Raw genomic sequence first — 21,748 nt, 5'->3', positions numbered from 1 at the left:
TAACGACGCCCTATATAATCAATCTGATTCCAGGTTTTCGCTTATACGCAACGACACGTTATTGATCTGGCCACACAGGACATTTTTCATCAAATCGCCTTGCGGTTTGGATGCCAACTTTTTCTTTTTTTTTTTTATAAATGGACTCGTAATGAAAAATAAAACGCAACGATCCGTAAAAGCTTGTGGCCTTTGACTATCGTTTCTCGAAACAAACATTTCGATTGACGTTCGCTGCTTTCTCGTTAGGTCCTAGTCCTAGGTGTAAAATAACGAGAGATGCACTAACGTTAAAAAAAAAATGCTTCTCGTGGTCACTATCGACCATTCCTGGAATCCTAAACGTCAACGATTTTTAGATATTGAACTTGTTCGTATTATTCAAATAGATATGGAGGCGCAATTGTTCAGCTTCAAAGGCAAAAACTTTTCTTTGCCTGTTGGGATGTTCAATAACGCAACATCAAAAGCTGCAAATTAAAAGCATCACAACTCACCCGGCAGTACAACCTTTATCTTCTTACTCCATGACATCCTTTTTGAGCAATTTTCTCGTCGTTGGTTCTATTCTTTTGCGTCGTCATGGCTATGCTCCCCGCCTGACTTAGGTTGACTTCCTTGAAAGATGCATGTCGTTATTTGTTCTATACAAAAGTAAATAGAGGCTGGGAAAAAAAAATCAAATCAAATAAGCAAAAAGAGGAAGGAACTATATATCGACACAAGACCTTTATGGGTAATTAGATTTGACTGTACGTCGAAGCTGGTTGCCGTACTTTTAAAGTCCAATCCGTCTCTATTTTATGCGACAGGCAGGATGCTGGAAATCCAATCTAAAAAAAAAAAAAATGCTGGAACGGGCACGATCGATATGGAACAGCGTCAACGATAATCTTTCTTCTTTGTTTGCAAAGAGTTGATTTGTATTCTTCAAAACAAAATATATATATAATCACGTATGTATATATATAGTATGTATAATAAACCCACGATGTAAAATATGTGTAACAATTGTTATAAAAACACACACACACACAAATTCAAAAGCGTCAATAGAAAAAAAAACAAACATAAAAGGATGATGAAAAAAGGAAGGACATTGCCGGGACTGGATATCAACAGCACCGAGGCGATTATGAATGACATGGTGGTGGGTTTAAGTAAAATGTAGGGCGAAGGGACGAGGGGCGGAAATATAGAGGAGAAAGCAAAACTTTACATGAAAAAAGAAAATGATCAACGTCAAAATCAACGATTGATGATTACACCATCAATTGCAAAAAAAAAAAAAAATATAAATTCCAAAAAGACACATTTTTTTTTTCTTCTTCCGGATTACTCACGTAACTTGCAAACGTTGAAAATTATTGACCATGTCAAGCACTTTAGATTGCCTGGTAGGTGGAACCGCAGTCGCTGCCTTCACCTCCTTCCATAATAGAATTTCAAAAAAAAAAAGAAAAATGAAAAGGACGTTAATAAAAGAATTGACCAAATTTGAATAATTGCATGTGTACACGTACCTCATCGATGGTTTTAGCAGCGAATCTGTGGGAGGATAAGAACCGGTCAGACGTTCGCGATTTTGGTTGGTGCTTTTTCCAACCCGTTTCATCCGGGGACATGGTGCTAGTTTCGATAATCCGGTTAGTGTCACTGCCGCATTCTTCAAAGACCGGGTCAGTCTGAGACGGGCTAATCGGACTGCAGCTCTTTGAGCTTTTTTCCGCCGGATCGCTCGAGTTCTTGTCATCGGCCGGATGGCGAATGAAGAGCGGAGCAAACGGACGGATACTAGGAAGCGAATTCGGATCGGTGGTAGAAGTGGATTCTTGAACCGCAGGCCGGAAGAAAGGTTGAACCCTAGCGGACGATTTCAAAAAGCGATCGGTAGGAGGCTCGATCGTGGCGGGCTTTTCTCCTATCGTCGTCCGGATGGCTACAGGAGGTTTAGCAATCTTTTTCAACGGCATCTTTTCTTTAGAGAGATCCACTTTTTCGACTGACTGGCCAATAACATCAGCGGGAGGAACAGGACTATCATCCTTGGTGACGCATTCCATCTGGGACGGTCTGCAGGGCGGTATCGATCCGCTCAAAATTTCATTTCTCGCTTCGGCACTGCTTTCCAGCGCATCCGTCAAGTCCTTGCTGTCCCTGACTTTCACCGATCGGCGAGCGAAAACTTTCAACAATTCAGACGTCTCTTCCTTGGCGGGCGTTTTCGGACGCAATTTAACCGGTTCGACTGGCGTGGCGCTTTCCAATTCTTCCGGTCTGACGGCATCGGGCGGCTCCGATTCAACGTGTTGACTTCTGACCAGAGCCACTTTGTTCTGGCGATCTTTCTCCTCCTTCGTTTGCCACGGACGCGCCGACAATTTGGCCATCAGCTGTTGCGGTGGGAGGGACGCCGGAATTCCTTCGCCATCGACGCCACCCATCCGCACGGACATGATGAAAGGTCTGGCCGGTTGAAACGTTTCAGACAGTTTGCGAACAGCCGCAATTTCAGGAGGGATACTCTGATGAACAGACGGAGAAGCCTCGCTATTCGGGGTGCTCACACTGCGCTTGTATTTCGCATCCGGCGGATTTTGAACTCGTACCGACATGGAGAACATGGCGGGCGTTTCGGCCGCAGCCGCCAACTGACGATTCTCCCACGACTTGTGTTTACAAGGCTTTGGCGGCTCCTCCGGCGATGGCGCCTTCAGGCGGATCTCAGTCTCTTGCAACGCGTTCGATCCGCACGGATGGATGACTGGTCTTGTTTCCATCGGCTCGTCGTTGCGCACTGATTCCGAAACATTGGCCGGATGACTAGACGAGGGATCAGCTGTCGTCGTATTATTAGGTACACGATCCGCAGACAATGCGCGTTCGCGTTCCTCCTCCGCATCGGGTTTGTAATCCGCCCAGTCTGGATGATGTTGAATTATCTCTTTGTGATCGTTGACAATGAGCACGTCGTCTCGTACGTCTTTCTCTTCCGTCGATTGAACAGACACGCTGTTCATGGATCCATTCGTGTCGGCCGCGTCGTCGCCGTCCGAGATGTTCAGACTACTCGTCGAATTCGAAAGGCTTCCGGACGATTCGCGCTGGCCGCTAGCGTCAGACAAATGAAGCTGATCGGACGATTGGCTAATCCGCTTCGGATTGAAACTGTGGATCGTTTTCTTCAAACCTTCGTTCGAAAACTTGAGGATTTCAAACGAACGGCGCAGGTTTTCGCCGGCCACCGTCTCAGACGGTGGCGGCTTTAGGACGGGCGAGGCTTTCTTCAACGTGAATTCTTGATTGATGTTCACCGGAAGGCTCTTCATAGAGTTCTCCAAATTGAGAGATAGGCCAGACTTTCGTTCCGAATCTTTCTCGTCGGCCCGGAAATGATAGGAACGCGTGGGCGAGATGGTCGGTTCCTGTGTGTCCCATTCATCATCCGATATTTCCAGGCCGTTGCCGATGCGCGCCACTCGACGTTGATAAGGCGACAATCCGGCAATGTGGATGCGATGATGACGAGTAGGAGTAGGCGACATTTTCAGACTCTCTTCCGTCCGGCTGGCTTTAGGCGATGCCACGGGGGCTCGCACTTGAAAATCCGTTTCGGCCCATTTTTCAACCAAACGGTTCGATTGCGTGGCAGGGACGGACCGGCTGGGAGGCGGAGCGTAGCTGTAAGGCTGATTAGGGATGGTCCAATCAATCTCCATTTCTTCATCGTCGTCAAGGTTTGGAAAAACGGTTCTCGGCTTGGGAACGGGCAGCGGTTCCGACGGGACGGCCGCTGGCGAAGGTGTGCGACTTTCGGGTATGTGGGACGGCACGGGGGAAGGCGGATTCTTTTTACGCAGGCGGCGGCTGCTCCTCCGCGAACCGAAAATCCTGGAAAGGAACGGCGGGGACGAGTCCTCTTTATTGGCACTGACATCGCTCCTTTTCCTCTTCTCCTCTTTGTCTCGTTTGATCTTTCGCAAATCTTTCCGTTTCCCTTCGGCCGGTTCCGCTTGTTGCTGGACCGCTTTCGATCCACCCTTTACCAAAGAAGCCTCATGTTCATTTATTGATCATTCATGTGTACGAGACAAGAGTTGCTTGATTACCTGATCAGCATTGGCTGGCACTTCTTTTTCCGGGTTCTCTCTCCTCTGAAAGAGTTTGCCCTCTTTGGTACGTCGCCAAAAGACGGCCACTTCGTGCTGGATCTTCTTCTCGACGCTGGACTTGCTCCGGGCAAGTTTGACCGACGAAGATCCAGCCGATGGCTTAGTGCTGCTGCTGTTGGGATCGACATGGCCGCTAACAGCCGAAGGCGCACAAACGGGGGCCTCTCGAATGGCACTTTCTTCCGTTCGCGATAGAGAAATGGAGCGCTGCTTGTAGGACGATCCGGAAACAGGTTCCGATCTCAATAATCTACCGATACGACTCTTGCGTTCAGGCACCGATGGATGTGGCTGAACCGCGTCTCCCGAAGGATGACTTGTCCATGCCAAATCGTCTTCGATCGGACCTTCCGCCAACTGGATCATGTATTTGTTTTGTTTAAAATTATATTTGCATGGATGACATTTCATTTAATTATTTAACCTGTGGCAGCTGACGAGGTCTAGCGGGAGCGTGATTTCTTTTAGGTCTGATGGATATTTTATGTCGTGCGGCGCTATGGTTTAACGCGACCGCCATTCCTAGTAATCCGTCATCTCCGCCATCCACCCGACCTACGGAAATCATAATATTTATTCATTTGTTTTTTTTTTCTGGTTAGGTTTAAAAATCGAGTCATTCCGGCTCATTGTTTACAATGTCTTTCCTCTTACTTTTCACAATGGTCAAAGTGAGTCGATCGATTTATTGTTTTCAATTCCTAGTATTTACTATGTACACGTTTTTCTCTTCATTGGGTGATTCGGCATTTGGCCAGATCGCTCCACTGGAGCACACCGAAAATGGGATTGCTCGGAAAAGCTGGTCACTGGTTTTCGACGTATTCCATTTTTTTTTTTAATATATAAAGCAAAAGCTCGTGTTGTTTCCCCATTGTGGAAAGGGACGAGAGAAAAAAAAATGGGGTGTGTTGAATCGGTTGGTTTTACTATTCCCTTTTTTTCTTCTTTCTTTTTCTTTTTTATGAAATGTTGACAAGCTTCGCCTGCCACGTAGGTCATGTAAAATATATGCTAAATCGACTTTTGGTGGAATGGATGGAAAAATGGCCTCGAGCTGTCATCTGGCCAGCTGCCGGAATACATTTTTGACAAGTGTATACAGTTACATTTATTTTCTTTTCGTCAGGTATGGCTTGTAAAATACAGCCTAGAGTATAGAAGCAGAACGAAGACCTTAGCAATAGTATCGCTATGTCTGAGTGCGCAATCCAGCGAATCCTCTTTTGAAAATCGATAGGCACCTGTTTCTTACTTTTCTTTCCAAACAAAGAATTCCAAAATTTCAAATCACTTTCGACCGAAAATGAAAAACAAATTGGTCGAGTGTGAAAGAAAAAAGAGATAGGCGTTTGAAAATTTCGTGTGAAAAATAATATTTAATCCTCTCGCCTTCTCGCTGTTTAATGGATGGATTTAAAAGAAAAAAAAATATTCCCGTCTCACTCGGTTGGTTCAATTTTTATAGCGCGCTGCGTGCGGACGCAGCAACAAGCCGCACACAATTACACGCAAGGGCCCCGTACGATCGGAAAGGGTCATTGCTACCATCCGCATCTTCACATGGGTCCGCAAACTTGTGCTACCAGGACTCATTTTGACCATCTGGAGGCCTCCCCCACAACGAAAAAAAATAAAATAAAAAACTTGTGTACTATACCTTCAGTAATGTTTCCTGTGGTGCCGGCCCTCTGAAAAACTTTGGCCGACTGTTGCTGAGGCTGCGCTTGTTGTTGCTGCTGATTACGTAGACTGACAAATGGCGCCTGTTTAGGATACAAAAAAAAATTGATTTTTAATTTTGGGTATGTTTTAACAGTTTGTGTTAAAGCCAAAAAGTATAGGTGCACTCTCTCTCTCTCTCCATAAAAGGGGGGAGAAACAGAGAGAAATGAAGAGAGAGAAAAAGGAAATCGGGGTTTAAATTGTCTCATCTCTTTTCTCTTTCTACTTTGAACTAATTACTGAAAACGGAACAGGTACGGCGACGGGAGAAAAGGACAAGAAAAATCGGGGTGATTCTAAACAAACAAAGACGCGGATAAAAAAGAAAGTTGTGATTGTGATCTCTCTCTTTCTCCAACCGTTCACACAAATACTACCCGTCACACAATACTAATGATGATTTAACGGCACTACCTGTACACAATTGTAATGTTACAAAGTAAACAAATCCAGCGAAAATGTTACCTCGTCCAGCTCACAGCTGTTGATGCTCAGCAACGACGGGTCACTTCCCCCGCCGCTGTGCGCCGTGTTGTTGTGAATCTAACAGAACGAACAGTTGTTTCCCACACACACACAAAAAAAAAAAGGGAAAAAGAAAAACATGTTTTAAGAAAGACATTTTACTGATTGGCAGCACAAATCCAATTAAAAGAAACACCCAATTTCTCCTTTGTAGACGTTGATTATTCACCTTGTTAACTAGCCGCATATTTTCTTGAAATCGATCAACAAACTCTAAACAAAGAACGCAACGGTACACAGAACGACACACGCGATTCAAATCTTCTTGTCTAATTACAACACAGGATGAAACATGATTAGTCCTTCTTTTCCTTTAAAAAGAAACAAAACAAAACAAAAAAAAAAAAAGAGTAACTGATGATCGGAGCACGACAAGCCCGACGAAGAGCTTCGGGCCGACTGCTGAATTTTTGTAAGTCAATTTGAACTTGAAAAAGGAAAAAAAAAAAGGTATTTCAACAATAAGGGAGAGCCCGCAGTTGCCTCTTTCCAACTGTTGAGCTCTGCTGAAGCGTCACATGGTAAGAGCGGTAACGAGTTCCTTCACTTCTATCTTTATTTATTTTTTCCTTTTAGCGCTGCTGCTTCATTGCAATGGCCGCGCCCGCCGACCGTTAGATCTACCTCATCACGCTGCCCACCTGGTGTACAGCCACATCTCTTTTCGCATGTGTTATTTCGTGTAATACCATTGTCGTCAGGTTCCGCTGCCCTGGCCGACATAAAACAGACGGTAAATATATATATATTTTTTTTGTTTTCTTGAGAAAGAATATTGTGTTTTAATAATGATGCCCCGTTTTAGCAACGATGTTCAATGTTGTTTTCGTACATTTTCAGACCATTCGAGCGTTTTGTGCATCGCTTTTCTACGCTTCATCGAGTTGATAGCAAAGTCAATTGATTCTAATCCTGTTGATGATACTCTGAAATTGAATGGTCCCTTCTTCGAAATTTTTTTTGTTTCTTTCTGATAACAGTAAAAATATATTTTTAAAAAAGCTATTTCCCACGAAGATTGCGCTGAGAAAAGAAATTACGTTTCCAGATTTGAAAACAAATTGAAATGTTTTTTTGTTGTTGTTGTTGTTTTCAAATCAAACAACATCCGTCAATCCGTCCAATGGACAAAGACAAAGATAACGGATGGTATTCTCTTTGCGTCTTCAACTTTGTTTCACCGAAAGAAAAAAAAAAAAAAGTGTCGACAGAGCCATCTATCATCAAAGACCCGACACTCTGACAGCATTTTGACATTGTACACATACCGAATAGTCGACAAGGACCTGGGCCGTCGTGGGCGTTGCATTGACGGGCGAACGAGGTAGACCTTCATCATCTTCGGCTGAACGATGTCTTCCACCAATGGCTGCTCTCAGCTCGCTCTAATCCATTCAAATGTATTCAAATCATCACTAAATCGAGAAGAAAAAAAGCCAAAATACATCTTCTTATGTTCAACTATTTCTACCATGTATTGAAGTGAGGCGGATGACGGAAGACTTTCGGCAGCCGGTTGATTCCGGTGCTGGGTAAAATAAGCATCGGATTCCGGAGAAATGTCCAGCCCAAAGACGGAGTCATGTGAAACGCTCAAACCGGCGCCTAGGGACCCGGCCACCGATGCCGTTCGGTTTTTCGTTGCCGTGCAATTGTGGCCACTGCCAAATAAAGAAACAAGAAACACCAATCAATCAACGTCTTTCTAGAGACCCTTGTCATCCATCATTTGCCCGCCTTCTCTATCTATATATCTTTCTCTTTGATTTATTTTTCTACAAGTCCCGCGTTCATCATCATCTTTCATAAAAAACACAGAAAATCCAATAATATTTCTCGATTTCTTGTTTATTTTTTTGCTTGGTCAAAGATAATAAACATGAATTCTTTAAAGATTTCTCTCTATTTGATGATGTAATAAGTAGCAACTTAGCAGAATATTAAACTTCCCTTTAAGCCCATATGCTACTTTTTCTTTTTTTTTAAATAATAATAATAAAAAAGGCCTGGTATCTTCCAACATTTTCCAATGAAAAAATGCTTCTCTCTCTTTCTTTCTCTCTCTTGGCCCATTTTATTGTCGCGGTTGAAATGTCGCCCTTCTTTTGTCTATTAAATAATTCGTCCGGCTCGCTACCAGTGGAAGATTTAACTCCCTTTAGGCTAAATTTTGTTTTGTTTTTCTTCTTTATAAGAACAATAAAAAAAAAATTTCTCTTGCTGTTTTGTTTGTGTGTGCGCGTTCTTTTTGATTGTTTCACAATTTTGTAATCATTTGTAATTTCTTGTAATTTTTCTTTAATACCTTGCGGGGATGGGTTGCGGTTCGGTCGTTAGCAACTCGCTGGTCGAACGACTACGCGACGAGCCGCCGGCCAGGCCGAAAACGCCGCTCAGTCTCGAAGTGCTGGAACTCTGACCTTTGGGCGGAGGCGAAGGCGCCGGATGACGGTGTTCGCTGGCTGTGGAATTCTTGCGCTGGAACATGCGCCGAAGGTTCTCCCACGGCTTGAAACGTTTCCGTTTGCTTTCTGGAAATTCAAATTGAAAAATAATTAAATCAAAGTGTTTAACAATTAAATCGTTATTCATTGTCGATGCGTTCATTTTCAGTCTGGGTTCATTCGGGCCGTAGTCGAAACGATACGCTCGATTGCATTTCGTTTCTCCATTGTCTTTTTCGTTCTTGTTTTGTGTTGACCAACAGCGCCGCTAGATGACCTTTTATTTACCATCTGAATCATTCACGGCCGTTACGATTTCATTTACCCGGACTTTGATCTTTCATTTCAACAAGAAAGTCCGGGCGATGAATTGAAACAAGCGACTAGTTTTTCCACATTTTTTTGTTTCCCTTCCGTTTTTATCGAGCTGAACAAATTAAGTGAACGTACGCGCTGCAATGACGCAACCAACGGAAGAAACGAGATACAGAAAAACAAATTAAAAAAGAGAACAGTTTCGAAAATTTCCGGTTTCATTTCCACTCTGGGCACAGTTTTATCAGCAAGCAATGACGGATCTCAACGTTCAAATTCCTTCATTCTTTCTCACCTGATTGTCAGGTGCGTCATCATCATTCGTGGACGCCACTATGGTGGGGAGGTTGTTTCCGCCACGAAGGACACAACAATTGAGTTTCGGGAAGCCGACGAAAAATTTAAGAATAAGATTGTGTAGGGCCCGCTCGAGTGGAAGAACGTGAGCTCGTTAAGACCAAAAAATAATAAAAAAAAATGGGCAAGGTAACGCGCGCGACGCAATAGCAGGTATTATGATGACTCTACCGGCAGAGTGCAAAGTCGTGAAGACGAAAAGAAAAAATGCGTAATTCCCAAATAGGATTAAAAATGGAGGGGAGAAGAACGAACAAATCTATTACGTTGACGTAGCTCTCTACAGTCGAACCCGCAGACGGACGTCACGAGAAAAATCAGCTTACCTGTATCATTTCTCTTTTTAAGGTTTCTAATTCAAATGACTTCAACATGTAATTCAAAAGTTTATGATGCATCAAATAGTAAGTAAATCGTTTTTCACCCCCTCCCTACCTTGAGTCTTGACGGTCATGCTGTCGGCCATCGTTTGATTTCGATATTTTCTCCAAGTCGTTCAGAAAGTTTTGTTTCTTTTTGGGGCTCGAAAGGGAAAAATGGAGAAAACAACAAAATTCCGGCGACACAATGAAATGAGAAAAATCAACTCGGAAAAGAGAGAGAGAAATCTCTTTCCCCTCAACAACAACAACAACAACAACCGGTTGGTTAGTTATGCTCTCCACCCTTTTTTTTTTTGAAAAAGAATCCTATCCTCAAACTTTTCGTTTCCACTCAATCAGCTGATCGAACCGACAAAAAAAAAAAAAAAAACTGTGTTGTCCGACATATGGAAGCGGAACGTACTGTTACGTAGCGCAACCTTTTGTGGGCCATTTTGTTTAATCTATATTTCATATCGCAGAGAGACGGCCAAGCCAGCTGCATGTCCGTTTTTGTTTTTTGCTCCGGGCTGATAGCGCGCTATCTTTCTCGACTTTGGCCACCCCCCCTTCCCATTGTCAGTCAAAAGGTCTTCCTTATCGTATTTGTACACGTAATAATTGTCTTTCAAAATAAATTTTTTTTTTTTCCTTCAACATTTCTTAAATTGATGAATAAACATACAAGAGCATCTCGCCATAATTACATTGGTAAATTTTTGTTTTAAAATTCGCTCGCATAATTATTTGCCTAAGTGCTTCAAGTCAGTCACGACTTTAAGCGTGTTATGCAAATTTTAAATTTGATTCTATTTTTAAAAATAAATGATGTTTTTACCTCTGGGTTGTCGATGAATCTCCATCCTCGGCTGCTACGAAGAGCGCAATATAATACACAACAACAAACTCGATTCTACTTCGTGCGTGCTCCTTCTCGCTGCGATGCAAAGCGCTGATGGCATCAACTGCGCAACATTGTTTAGCCTCGTCCACGCCCTTTCTGAAATAAAAATAAAAATTATTGTTGCTATGATTAATGCATCGAATGTTGTCCTGCTGCATCTTTCTTTGTTACACATCGAAGAGATCAACACACACACACACAAAAAGAGACCGTGTGTACTGATAAGGTTTGATGTATAGGAAAAAAATTAAAAAAAAAAAAAAAAGGGAGCGCCCTCCTCCCGTGTGTGGTAACTACATCCTATAAAGGTCGATGGACTGTGAATGCAACTGCGTCTAATAATAGCCGCCAGCTGATTGGTTCTCCCCGTGACTATCCGTGCGCGTTCTAGTGTAGTTGCTGGCTATATACCGCACACTGCCAAACAACATGATCCAACAGATGGTCTCATCCGCGCCACAAGCTCGAAAAAATATTGCCAACATAAAAATTTTTATTTGATTTTTTTTTTTCACGTGAAATTAGCTGCTAGCGATAGTTGATGACCCCCGGAAGAGACAACAAAATAAATATTTTGTATTGGCCTTTTTTTTTTCTTTGATTTTAGCGAGTTTAAACACGCACGTCGATGTGGATTAAGTTAAAACATTAACGGCAGATACAAAGGGCATCATACAATAAAAAAAAAATGGTTCTTTTTCAAGTGTCGAAAAACCTTCAGGCATAAATCCGATTGAGCAAAAAAAAAGAAAAAATGATTTTAAAAAAATAAAATAAATGTTCCAGACGAGCAGACTCACGCTACCTTCCACTTTACCACGGCTCGCTCGTGAAAGAAAAATGACTGAAAGCTAAACACAGAAAGAATAAAGGTTTCGACCTTGGCTGTTTTTCGTGTTGTAACATCCTCTCTCCTCTTTTTTTCTTTTTCTTTTTCATTATTTTTGGTTTCTAACAACAACAAAAAAATAATACTGCCATCGGACTTTTTTAGCTGCTGGATGAGATGGCCGTTTCGCGTTTGTTTCCCCTTCATTTTTCATCCATTTTCTTTTGCTCCTGTTTATTATTCTTTCTCCGTGATTCGCTTGCGGTCAAATGTTCTACCACGCGCGGCACCGTGATTGCACACGCCGTACAAAACGACACATGCGTTGCACAGTAAAATATAAAAAAATAAATCTCCTAAAAAATAAAATCATGAAACTCTGGTGACGGTGGATGCTGCACCTTTAACTTTTTGCTGGTACTCCGACTCCATTAAAATGGAAAATAGTTCCCTGATGCAATGCACACCAGCGGCTTTTTTTTATATTATAGTTGTACATTTTTTATGCAGCTGCGGGATATCCACGCCATTTTTATTTTGCTTTTTTTTTTTTAAAGAAAATAAAGAAAGAAAAAAAAAAAATAGGAAAACACGCAATCAAGAGAGAAGGAACCTTCACCTGTCGATGGGTTTGAGGGTCGAAACAATTTCCTTTTCCCTTCATCTGACGTACTGAATCTCTACGCACGAAAAAAAATAGAAAACATTTCCGGAATTGACACACGAGAAAAACATGTTTCTCTCCACTCGTTTCACTTTCCCGACGAAAAATTCAAACCAGTTCAAATGAAGAGAGAAAAAAAAATGTCGTTCCTTGTCAGTTCAAATAAAAAACAAAAATTTGAATAATAAAACAAAAAAGGGAGGCGGAATTAGGTAGACAACATTCTTTTCTGTTTCTATTTTTGTCTCCAGTTGTGTTCCAGACATCATTGAAAACCGCCATATGGTTTAGTTGTTCACCCTTGCCCTTTAAGAACATTTTTTTTTTCCCTTTTTTCTTCTCCCCTCAACTTCAAAAACAAGTTAAAAAAAAAAAAAAAAAAAAAAGAGGGGCATCCGCCGGAATGTTCCTGTCGCTCCCCATCTCCGGGAGCGCAGCAGCATCTTGGGAGAAACAGTTGCAGCTATATACTATACTATATTTATATATACATACATATGCACGCAACATTTCTTTTCCGAAGATAGTAAAAAAAAAAGACAGTGCAGAGGGAAGAGAATCTATTTGCGGCGGCTACACACAAAAAAATGCCCCCACCGTTGGTTTATGTACATTTGACCTTTTTTTTAAAAAAAAAAAAAATCTGGCGCCGTTGTGTCGTCAGGCAGAACAAAAAAATTTTAAAGAAAAATCTTCGATTTGCTTACAAGAAAGAAAAAAAAATAGATCCTCCTCCTACCTCTTTTGTGTAATCGCGATGGTCACGATCGAGTCTTCAAATCGTGGCTGATGGGAGTTGTTTCGTTTTGGTTTTTTTAAAGCAAAAAGATGAGCAAACCCACCAGAGTAGTTGTGTCCTTTTCCCGATAAAGCAAAAACTGCGTGAAACCCCAAACCGAAGAAAAATTCTATTCCTTTCACGAAAGCAGTACACCCAAATGAGAGAAAAAGTCGTTTCTCCTATAAAAGGAGTCAAACCCGATCTTTTTTCTTTAATGCCACGGCTAGCAAAATGGATGGCTCTCCTCCCGAACGTGAAATATAATCACCCCAAGACCTCACACACACGTAGACATACTACACACCTTGAAATATATTTAAAAAAATATATAAAATAAACAAAAGACTCTCATTTCCTTTTGCCTATTCCATAATAGATATATGTCACGAAAAAGCAAAAATCAAATAGCTATTTAAATTAAAATTTGAATAATTATGTATACAAATACCCGTACAGAACCTATGGGTGGCGGCACGCTACTAGCATACAGGCGATGGTGCGCACAAAGGCGATCGTGTGAATCCCCAACTTTTCGAAAGGCCCCCAACACAAGAGTGGATAGGTGTGTGTGATGCAAGTGGGTAGATAAGATATAAGCTTCATAGCCATCGACGGCCAGCAGCGGTCCCACACAGTTGTCCGCCTCCGTTACCGTGCTGCTGTGTTAATAACGGAATCACACCCCCCCCTTTTATTTTTCTTTAAATATTATTTAAGAAAAATAATAAGATGGACGCTTAGGGCACAAGTCTCATGGAATAACAGATGCTTTTCACGGCCATCCCATTTTTTGTTTTTCTTTTGCTTTCTTGGCGAGTTCTTTTTCAACCTTTAAAGACAAGCAACCACCGATGCCATTTTTCCCCAAGACTGATCACGAGAAATATGGTGCGCTTGGCCAAATACGGGATCTTGCGGCTGAACAAAAAACACAGACTGGTGTTGTAGTTTCGGTTCGTTTCCAACTAACTTGTTTGCACCGGGCGTGAGAAGGGAAATCAATCAGCCTCAATTCATACTGTTATAGCTTGATCCTCAAACTACAAATACAACAACAAACTCGTAGAACTGATTGCTACCAAATGTAAAATTTCGATTTAAAAAGGAAATTGAAAAGAAAAAACTGGGATAGAAAGTGGAATCTACGACACCGATTCCAACAAGATAAAAACGACTTTTGACAATGTTCCGGTTCGTTCTTTTTGGTCTTGTAAAATTAAAAGCTCACGAAAGGGCGGGTTCCGTTTAACTTGGAAAAATAAAAAGCGCCTTTCTAAAAAAGAAATGGGAAAATGTCTTGTGTTTTACACGAAATAGAAGAAATGCTTTTGTGGTTCCTGCTGCTCTGACTAATCATTCCAGCTTCTCTTAGTTTTATTTTTACAGTACCGAAAGGAATTTTCGGTGGGCGTCGACAGCTCGTGTTCCCTTTGTGAGAACGATCCGAACGATAAAAAAGAAAAAAAAAACCGAGAGCAAAAATAGTTGTGCAATGCGAAATTTAAGCGTTTCGATTAAAAAAAAAAAGAAAAGAAAACGTGGCAAGAAAGAGATACGCATCATTTCACTCTTAAAACGAAAAACAATTTTCTCGAGATGAGATCAAATGAACAGACGAGGTCATTCGTTTCGTTTAACAATGCGAGGATGACGAAGGGGAAAAAAAGGAAATGAATGGAATGTTTTTTTTTTTACAGCGATGATGACGTGTTGTTGTATACCAAAATGGTGATGACAAATCGACTCACCTTGGGGGGAAAAGAAACAGAAGAAAGGGAAATCTGTTCTTCCCAAAACAGTTATACGTTGCTGTCACCGAAATTTCTAGCAGAAAAACGTTGTCAGAGAGCAATGGATGTTGGGGGCGGACAGATGTGTCGTATAAACCCGAAAAGCCTTACAGCTGCAACCGAACGTTGAAATATAGTGCAATGAGTTCACTTTTGCCTGTGTGCACACACACACACACACAGATACATGCACTCACTGCTAACCAACAAAACACATACACACACACACACGGACGACCCCGGGTATTTGAACAGAATAACAACCCCGTTCAGGAACGTCAAAGGAGAACTGAGCACTGCACGCGGTAAACGCGCGCTGGCAGACGATTGTCGACTCCCGCCAGTCGTGGAGCTGCAGTCTCCATTTGTGTGGGATTAGGTGGGCATGCACAAATACTCCCCTATCGTCCCACCCCCCTGGCTTGCATCTCGCTCACCCAAAAGGACAGCCTGGGGGAGTTGGGTGGACACTGAAACCTCCTCGTGAAGTCACGTTACCATGCTGAAATGCACGAGGAGGAGGAGGAACGACGGGAGAAACTCTTGTTGCTCTTTTGTTGATAATTGTATATTACCATTTGCCACTTTCGTCTGTAACACGAATCACATGGTTGATGACTGCCATCTAGCAACCAAATTTGGTAACACTGTTCTCAATTAACAATCCAATTTGGCAACTACGTGTCAAACATTGCTTTTAAAAATCCAAATTAGCTTTATAAGAATTTTGAAAAAGAAAATATTAGCAACATTTTATTAAAATTTTTATATTAAATAGTACCAGCATACATTGTAGAAACTATTTTTCTGCCTAATTTTCATCATGTCATGATCTTTTAAAAACAAACATCGATATATTTCAGTCTAAGAACATTGGAAAATAAATTAATTGTTTTTCAATATTTTCTGTTATTATAACAATTTTAATTCAATAAACTTATTATTTGTAGAAAAAATTTATTTACTTAAAATAAAATCATTGACGTTGATAATTTCAAACTGGCAACGTCGAGTTACAGCCTTCCAGTCCGTATCTCTCTCCATTTTCTGTGGTCTCTTAGCCAGGCAAACGCTGTAGGATGACGGCCCCGGTAAGCATCTCGTTTAATTATTATGTTCAGTGAGACTCTTATTTGAAGTAAATTTTATTAAATAGACGACAACCAGCACCGCTCCCAAGGAGCCAATTCAGTCTGTCCAGGTTTTCGGCAGAAAGGTAGTTATAATTTGGAATAGTATTTTTGTTGTCGCCGGCGTGTTGCATTTGCGCTATGATGGCGGCCATATTGCCCGCCTCATGGTCTGTTTTGTCATGTCGGTTGCATGTAATAAATTTTGTCTTGCATTTAGAAAACCGCCACGGCTGTTGCATACTGCAAACGTGGACATGGACTCATTAAAGTGAATGGAAGGCCGCTTTCCATTATTGAACCGCGCCTTCTCCAATACAAACTCTACGAACCCATCTTACTGTTGGGCAAGGTAAACCGTGTTCTTCTACTAGTCATGTTTAATGCGTTATGATGAGCATTTATCCCGAATACGATATTTAGTGAGATGAAGTTAATGCCTGAAAGCCTGTAGTTCTAGTAATTTTTATTACCATTATTGGCTAGATTTTATCAATCTCTTGTTGTAATTAGGATCGGTTTGCTGGTGTTGACATCAGGATCAGGGTAAAGGGTGGTGGTCATGTTGCCCAAGTCTATGCCATCCGACAAGCCATTGCCAAGTCCTTGGTTGCCTACTACCAGAAATGTACAGTTTTGACAAAGTTTTGCAAATTTGTGAAATTCCTTAACTTTTTGTACTCTGTCATTTAGATGTTGATGAAGCATCCAAACAAGAAATCAAGGATATCCTCATCAACTATGACCGCAGTTTGTTGGTCTCTGATCCTCGTCGCTGCGAAGCCAAGAAGTTCGGTGGTCCAGGTGCACGCGCCAGATACCAGAAATCTTACCGATAAACTTGTACCCTGTTTGTCAGAGAGCTGGTCTGTTGTATCTTGTTTTGTGAAGAAAGAAATACGACACGCCAAGATTTCGAAATCTGGAGTTAAATCTGTATTTTCATTACTTATTCACGGGGTTCAACACGAACAAGATAAAAGGGTGAAATCGACTTCATGCAAAGAAAGAATTTTAAAGTATTTCATTTTGGATACCTTTAGTAGAGATTCAACAAGGAAAGATGAGATAATTATTGAGATCATATATAAGGGCTTCGTGAATTAAGTGCCGAGGCCTTGTGATAAGGGACTTTTTAATCGACCAGGAAACGTGCAGCTGCATTAGGTTAGGTGCAGTTCTACGGTAGAGCAATTTGAACTATGCGCATAAATGACAACATTGTTTCTTTTTGAATTAAAGAGTAAATGGAAGAGAAAATTTAAGACGAGTCGCATCATGTTATTCACTTGATCTTTGTTTTGGAACTATTCCAGTTGCTTCCCACAATTATATCTTCGTCGGGGAAATCGATAATAATGGTAGCGTGGAAGCCCATGTTGGTAGCGGCAATCCAGTATTCAAAGAAAGAAAACCAACTGAAGGCTGTGAAAGAAAGATAATCAGTCTTCGTGTCCAAAAGGTAATGAAATCATTTATTTTTTTAGTAATACCCATATCATGGCAATACACCCGATGCTTGACGAAGAAGACCAGGAGGCCGCAAGTGCAAAGAAGAGACAAAAAGAAGAGACAGCGTTTAAAGAAGTAGGAACGCTGCTCAGATTGCTGTTCCCGACCGAAATCTGCCATTTTTAGTAATTTAAGCACAATCAACATGTGTACTTGGGAACTAACCATAAAAACGATGAAGATTTTTTCGTGAATAGCTGTAGAAAAGAGTAATACTATAGTCAAAGATAGTTATTATTTTTAGTATAAAATATGGTGACTCACGATAATTTTCTCTATTGGAGACATAGGTCACCCCAATAAGGGCAGCCTGTTCAACAAGATTCAATGAAAGAGCTAGCCAGACATGGCAGAGGTAGCTCTTTTTCTTGAGCTGACTGACTCTTGAAAGTTGGTTCAAATAAAACCGGTGATAGACTAGTGAGGTGAGAAATCTTGGGCCCACATGGAGGGCAATAACAATCCTCCAGATGTAACGCTGAGGGCTGATTCCAGTAATTGCACTGATTGAAGGAATAACATTATAAACCTATAAATAAACAACAGTAAAGAACGATTAGTTAAACATTTATTTGTGATTTGTTAAGCTCTAGCTTTTACCCTGCAGTGTGTTTCGTGAATGTCATTTTGCTGGAAGATGTTGGCAGAAACAAAGCAGATGACGAGACCAATCAGGGGAAGCGAAACGGTAAAGCGGCATAGTTGACTAAAATTGAATCTGACGTAGCTTCGGTGCTGCTGATAAAGGTGAGTGTTGGCAGCATCCTGGCAGTTGCAATACGTCGGAGAGGACTCGGCAGGATTTTGACGGTTCTCTTTGACACTGGTCATTTTTCATAAAAATCTTTACCCGAATAATCAATACTAATATATAACGCACGGGACTAGTAAACCACACCAAAACAAACAAACAATAAATTCATTTCACGCCATCGTAACAAATCCGCCAAGCCGTCTCGAGATCGTTTAACCACAGTGTACACTCTCACGTCAGCTGCCTTTTGTTATTGACGGGAGCTAGCAGCCGACTGCGTTCGTTTTGGTTTGACATTTATAAACTGTCTCTTCTTCCCTGCCACTGTTTCTGTCTTTTGCCCTTTATCTCAGTTGCCCGTTTCCGAATCTTTTTGTTCTCTTGTTGCTGTTTTGTTTTGCTTTCTCCTTTAAATTTCAGCTGATGTCTATTTTGGATGGAACTCTACAAAGAACAAACAAGCGAACAACGGGATCGAAGATTCAACAAACCCAAACAGCCGCGAAGAGAAAAGGCTTTCAGAATCTAAGCGCGCCTTCAAAGCTCTTATCGATTGGTTTCAACGGGCCAGCACCCAAGTCAGCAGGAGGGAACCGGCAATCAAACGCGCTGGGGAGGTAGAGGGTGGGAGAATGGCGTTGAACGGGCGGGACACGTCCAACTTTTGAAACGGGAGTCTTCTTTCCTTCTTGCCCTTGGATATACAGCAGTAATAGTACTTGTACTAGTCTTGTCTCCTTTCGCAAGGCAGCCAGCAGCACACGTCCGTTATTTCACACCAACTAGCTCCGAGTGCTCCGAGTAGTAGAGTGCGTGTGTAGTATACGACGTGGGGAGGGAGAGCGAGAGAGAGAGAGAGAGAGAGAAACAGAGGCGGTTTTGCGCGCTGGATTTCCCTCGGTTCGCTCCAGGACCGAGAGGAGTCGTTCGTCGCGATCATTGATTTTTCTCGCATCGACCTGCTACTCCTTGCTAACAAGGAGAGCTCTTATATATATAGCCATATAGAGGCTGGTGTGCACAGCTATACCGGTCTACCATATAACTATACTAGTGGCGTGACACGAGAAGAAGACAGGAGCAGTATGACGATAGAAGCGATATATCGTCGACGTCGTCCTATATCAAGAACACAGGGACAGCGCGTGGTGAACTCCCGCAGTCCTGCGTGTCATCTCTACTTGATTATCGGTATCCTGCGGCAGTTTATATGTGTACATAAATAGAATGAGTATATATCTATCTATGGCTATCTGCACTCTGTATGCATGATTTCTGCACGAATTGAACATAAAAAGCCACACGTCTTAAATTGTACTTTTGCTCGTCGGTGTATTAGACCCATTCGTTTTACTCTTTTAAAAAGGAGTCGCTGGACGTTTCTCAACCCAGTTTTTGATGGCTGGGATCTGGCCTACTCGGCCGTGCAAAGCCGCTACGTGTTGACACTTGGGTAGACGATCGCCACACAGTCCACTAAAAACAAAAAAAGAAAGAAAGAAAGAAGAAAGGAGAACGGTGGAATAAAATGGTTCCCAAAATGAATAAATTTGGTGGCAAAAAAATGAAATGTTTGGCATTTAATGGTAGACGCGGTAGTTACGTAATAGATAAAACTTACGCAGCAAAGTCATAACAGCTGAAGAGCGCCAAATCGGCCAAGCTGCACTGCAAAAAGCAAACCCAATAATATATAGTAATGTTTGCCAATGAGGAAATACGAAACCTTATAGAAGTTTTGTGCATCGGCGATCAATAAGGCACGCACGTATACAAAACATGGATATGCAAACGATAAACAATAGGGTGACAATTACTTGATTGCCGATGAGGTAATCGCTACCATTGTCCTCCAACATCTTGTCCAACCGCTTGAACAGCGGTTCGATGGCATTCTTCAAGAAACTATCAACCGCTTCTTTCTTTTTTCCTTCATCCTCGCCGGCCATGAAAATCGGCCTCGCCTCTGATGATTCGTCATTCGTTAAACGAAAATAAACAGCAAAAAAAATAATAAATAAATTAAATGGTGCTGCGCCATTCGTAATCGCAGCAATTTCAATGTAATCACTCTTTACCACCGAGTGTGTCATTGATGGTGTCGGTCATTGCATCGATCTTGGCCCATTGCCATTCGTCTGTGCCGGCCAAGTTGTGACGGTGGGCCAGAAAACGAGCAATAGCGAGACTCTGCAAAGCAGCAACAAAAAATGGCCATCCAGAGACGCAAAAGCATAGAAAAAAAAAGATTAATAAATAAAATAAAATAATATCATATTCTTATGAATTAACTTGATTGCAATTCAATTTTTATTTTGCAGACTTTAAATTCAAGTGTACCTGCGGCAAGAGCTGACCTTTCCATTCGAGCACGGGCAGCTGGCCATTAGGCATTCCTTTCAAATTTGCATACCAACGAGAATAGATAAGAATGCTGCGTGAACTATAGGGTATATACAATGAATGCAAAGAGTTCGTCTACTATTTGGGCCTATACGACTTCAAACACTAATTGTACTGGCATAATAATTGCCGGTTGAGAACAATCGAAAAGAATACAATTAAAAAGTAAAGCTAAGTCACAGATATCAGACAGTGTGCACTCACGGTCCTTATGCTGGAGCCAATCAGCATTTTCGTAGCGAATGTCGTCATAGGGAACTTTGGCATCTGCAAAAAGAAGATTATCAATCCTTTATTTATCATTCCACGAATAGCGCTAGAAAAATAACACAATAATAAAAGGAAACCCCTAATGTAACGGCAAAGGATTTAAAAAAAAAAGGAAGAAAACTTACAGGCCATGATCAAACGAGCAAGCTCTCCGCGTCCCTTCATATTGAAATAATGCAGTTTGTATTCGTTTCTCCTTCGCGTCGACATTTTCTGGCTATTTTTTCTGAAAAAACCTAGAAATTATTATGAATACAAAATTCAAAAAGAAATTCAATACATGTACGTTTCATCAAAGGAAATTATTGCATACAAGTCGATGATGCTTTACTTACCGGTAACGATGACTTGCGACTATCTGTCTGTACGTAAGTATAGGGAAGGCCAGAACTATATAGAAGCTGGAGGCACACCAGTTTTGGTGAGATAAGATTTTAGTTGATAACAAGAGCAAAGCACAAGCTCGAAAAGTGGAAAAAAAAAAAAAAAAACGAGTCATGACTTGCACAGATATTTTATGGTTGGTCATTCAAATGGAGCACACAAACAAAAAAGAATCAAAGATAACGTATAACAATTGTTAGTAGGCTAAATAATCTAATACGGTTGTCACCGTTTTTGTGATAAACAAAATGTCGAAACTGTTTCAAAACAATATATTTGCTTACGAAACATATAGGCCAACGGGTAGAGTGGGGGGACATTAGAACAGTTTGCAGACTTTTGGCCCTTTGCCCCAACTCCAAAGAAACACACAAACAAAAACATTACCATATTTAGCAAATAAAATCAGAATTCTATCAATCCATGA

General features: G+C 41.4%; 4 protein-coding genes and 1 long non-coding RNA gene across 7 annotated transcripts; 2 read left to right on the top strand and 3 right to left on the bottom strand.

The window, feature by feature from the left end:
• Positions 1-1,325: 1,325 nt before the first annotated feature.
• LOC116924024 (proteoglycan 4) lies at positions 1,326-15,380 on the bottom strand. Of its 3 annotated transcripts, XM_045173414.1 has the most exons (11): positions 14,827-15,380; positions 10,739-10,900; positions 8,728-8,953; positions 7,894-8,083; positions 7,691-7,807; positions 6,363-6,440; positions 5,833-5,938; positions 4,597-4,727; positions 4,110-4,529; positions 1,524-4,040; positions 1,326-1,429 (listed from the first exon to the last, which is right to left on the bottom strand). In XM_045173414.1, exons 2-11 carry the CDS (start codon positions 10,761-10,763, stop codon positions 1,340-1,342), a joined length of 3,900 nt encoding a protein of 1,299 aa, XP_045029349.1. In that variant the 5' UTR covers positions 10,764-10,900; positions 14,827-15,380; the 3' UTR covers positions 1,326-1,339. The 3 variants fall into 3 exon arrangements, with proteins under 3 accessions (XP_045029349.1, XP_045029348.1, XP_045029350.1); XM_045173413.1 differs by lacking the exons at positions 10,739-10,900; positions 14,827-15,380 and adding an exon at positions 9,974-10,248; XM_045173415.1 differs by lacking the exons at positions 7,691-7,807; positions 7,894-8,083; positions 8,728-8,953; positions 10,739-10,900; positions 14,827-15,380 and adding an exon at positions 6,592-6,967.
• Positions 6,961-7,883, top strand: LOC123472201. The gene is made up of 2 exons (XR_006646540.1): positions 6,961-7,155; positions 7,263-7,883. It is a non-coding gene; the product is annotated as an uncharacterized LOC123472201 (long non-coding RNA).
• Positions 15,381-15,858: 478 nt separating the features above from the next.
• LOC116924042 (40S ribosomal protein S16) lies at positions 15,859-16,919 on the top strand. Its single transcript, XM_032930607.2, has 5 exons — positions 15,859-15,959; positions 16,025-16,084; positions 16,219-16,350; positions 16,512-16,626; positions 16,692-16,919. The coding sequence occupies exons 1-5, from the start codon at positions 15,948-15,950 to the stop codon at positions 16,835-16,837; spliced, it is 465 nt and encodes a 154-aa protein (XP_032786498.1). The 5' UTR covers positions 15,859-15,947; the 3' UTR covers positions 16,838-16,919.
• Positions 16,920-19,076, bottom strand: LOC116924037 (post-GPI attachment to proteins factor 2-like). Its single transcript, XM_032930602.2, has 4 exons — positions 18,111-19,076; positions 17,775-18,039; positions 17,492-17,707; positions 16,920-17,423 (listed from the first exon to the last, which is right to left on the bottom strand). The coding sequence occupies exons 1-4, from the start codon at positions 18,339-18,341 to the stop codon at positions 17,284-17,286; spliced, it is 852 nt and encodes a 283-aa protein (XP_032786493.1). The 5' UTR covers positions 18,342-19,076; the 3' UTR covers positions 16,920-17,283.
• Positions 19,077-19,579: 503 nt separating this feature from the next.
• On the bottom strand, positions 19,580-21,418 carry LOC116924040 (hematopoietic prostaglandin D synthase). Its single transcript, XM_032930605.2, has 8 exons — positions 21,273-21,418; positions 21,063-21,173; positions 20,872-20,934; positions 20,605-20,660; positions 20,343-20,454; positions 20,082-20,230; positions 19,886-19,932; positions 19,580-19,740 (listed from the first exon to the last, which is right to left on the bottom strand). Exons 2-8 carry the CDS (start codon positions 21,145-21,147, stop codon positions 19,623-19,625), a joined length of 630 nt encoding a protein of 209 aa, XP_032786496.2. The 5' UTR covers positions 21,148-21,173; positions 21,273-21,418; the 3' UTR covers positions 19,580-19,622.
• Between the last annotated feature and the right edge of the window lie 330 nt (positions 21,419-21,748).

This window comes from Daphnia magna, linkage group LG5, assembly GCF_020631705.1.
Source record: "Daphnia magna isolate NIES linkage group LG5, ASM2063170v1.1, whole genome shotgun sequence".
Classification (NCBI taxonomy): domain Eukaryota; kingdom Metazoa; phylum Arthropoda; class Branchiopoda; order Diplostraca; family Daphniidae; genus Daphnia; species Daphnia magna.
This window is presented reverse-complemented; position numbering and strand designations above follow the sequence as displayed.

What these genes read in the sequence shown, in the direction of transcription:
- LOC116924024 (XM_045173413.1), bottom strand. Translation starts at nt 10,004, where the DNA reads ATGGCCGACAGCATGACCGTCAAGACTCAAG. An exon ending in CATGACCGTCAAGACTCAAG is followed by an intron (nt 8,954 to 9,973) that starts GTAGGGAGGGGG and finishes TTGAATTTCCAG; the next exon opens with AAAGCAAACGGAAACGTTTC. An exon ending in CACAGGAAACATTACTGAAG is followed by an intron (nt 4,728 to 5,832) that starts GTATAGTACACA and finishes TGATTTCCGTAG; the next exon opens with GTCGGGTGGATGGCGGAGAT.
- LOC116924042 (XM_032930607.2), top strand. An exon ending in CCATCTTACTGTTGGGCAAG is followed by an intron (nt 16,351 to 16,511) that starts GTAAACCGTGTT and finishes TGTTGTAATTAG; the next exon opens with GATCGGTTTGCTGGTGTTGA. An exon ending in GGTTGCCTACTACCAGAAAT is followed by an intron (nt 16,627 to 16,691) that starts GTACAGTTTTGA and finishes TCTGTCATTTAG; the next exon opens with ATGTTGATGAAGCATCCAAA.
- LOC116924037 (XM_032930602.2), bottom strand. Translation starts at nt 18,341, where the DNA reads ATGACCAGTGTCAAAGAGAACCGTCAAAATCCTGCCGAGTCCTCTCCG. An exon ending in TTCACGAAACACACTGCAGG is followed by an intron (nt 18,040 to 18,110) that starts GTAAAAGCTAGA and finishes GTTTATTTATAG; the next exon opens with GTTTATAATGTTATTCCTTC. An exon ending in CTCCAATAGAGAAAATTATC is followed by an intron (nt 17,708 to 17,774) that starts GTGAGTCACCAT and finishes TCTTTTCTACAG; the next exon opens with CTATTCACGAAAAAATCTTC.
- LOC116924040 (XM_032930605.2), bottom strand. Translation starts at nt 21,147, where the DNA reads ATGTCGACGCGAAGGAGAAACGAATACAAACTGCATTATTTCAATATG. An exon ending in CATCAATGACACACTCGGTG is followed by an intron (nt 20,231 to 20,342) that starts GTAAAGAGTGAT and finishes ACGAATCATCAG; the next exon opens with AGGCGAGGCCGATTTTCATG. An exon ending in AGCTGTTATGACTTTGCTGC is followed by an intron (nt 19,741 to 19,885) that starts GTAAGTTTTATC and finishes TTTTGTTTTTAG; the next exon opens with TGGACTGTGTGGCGATCGTC.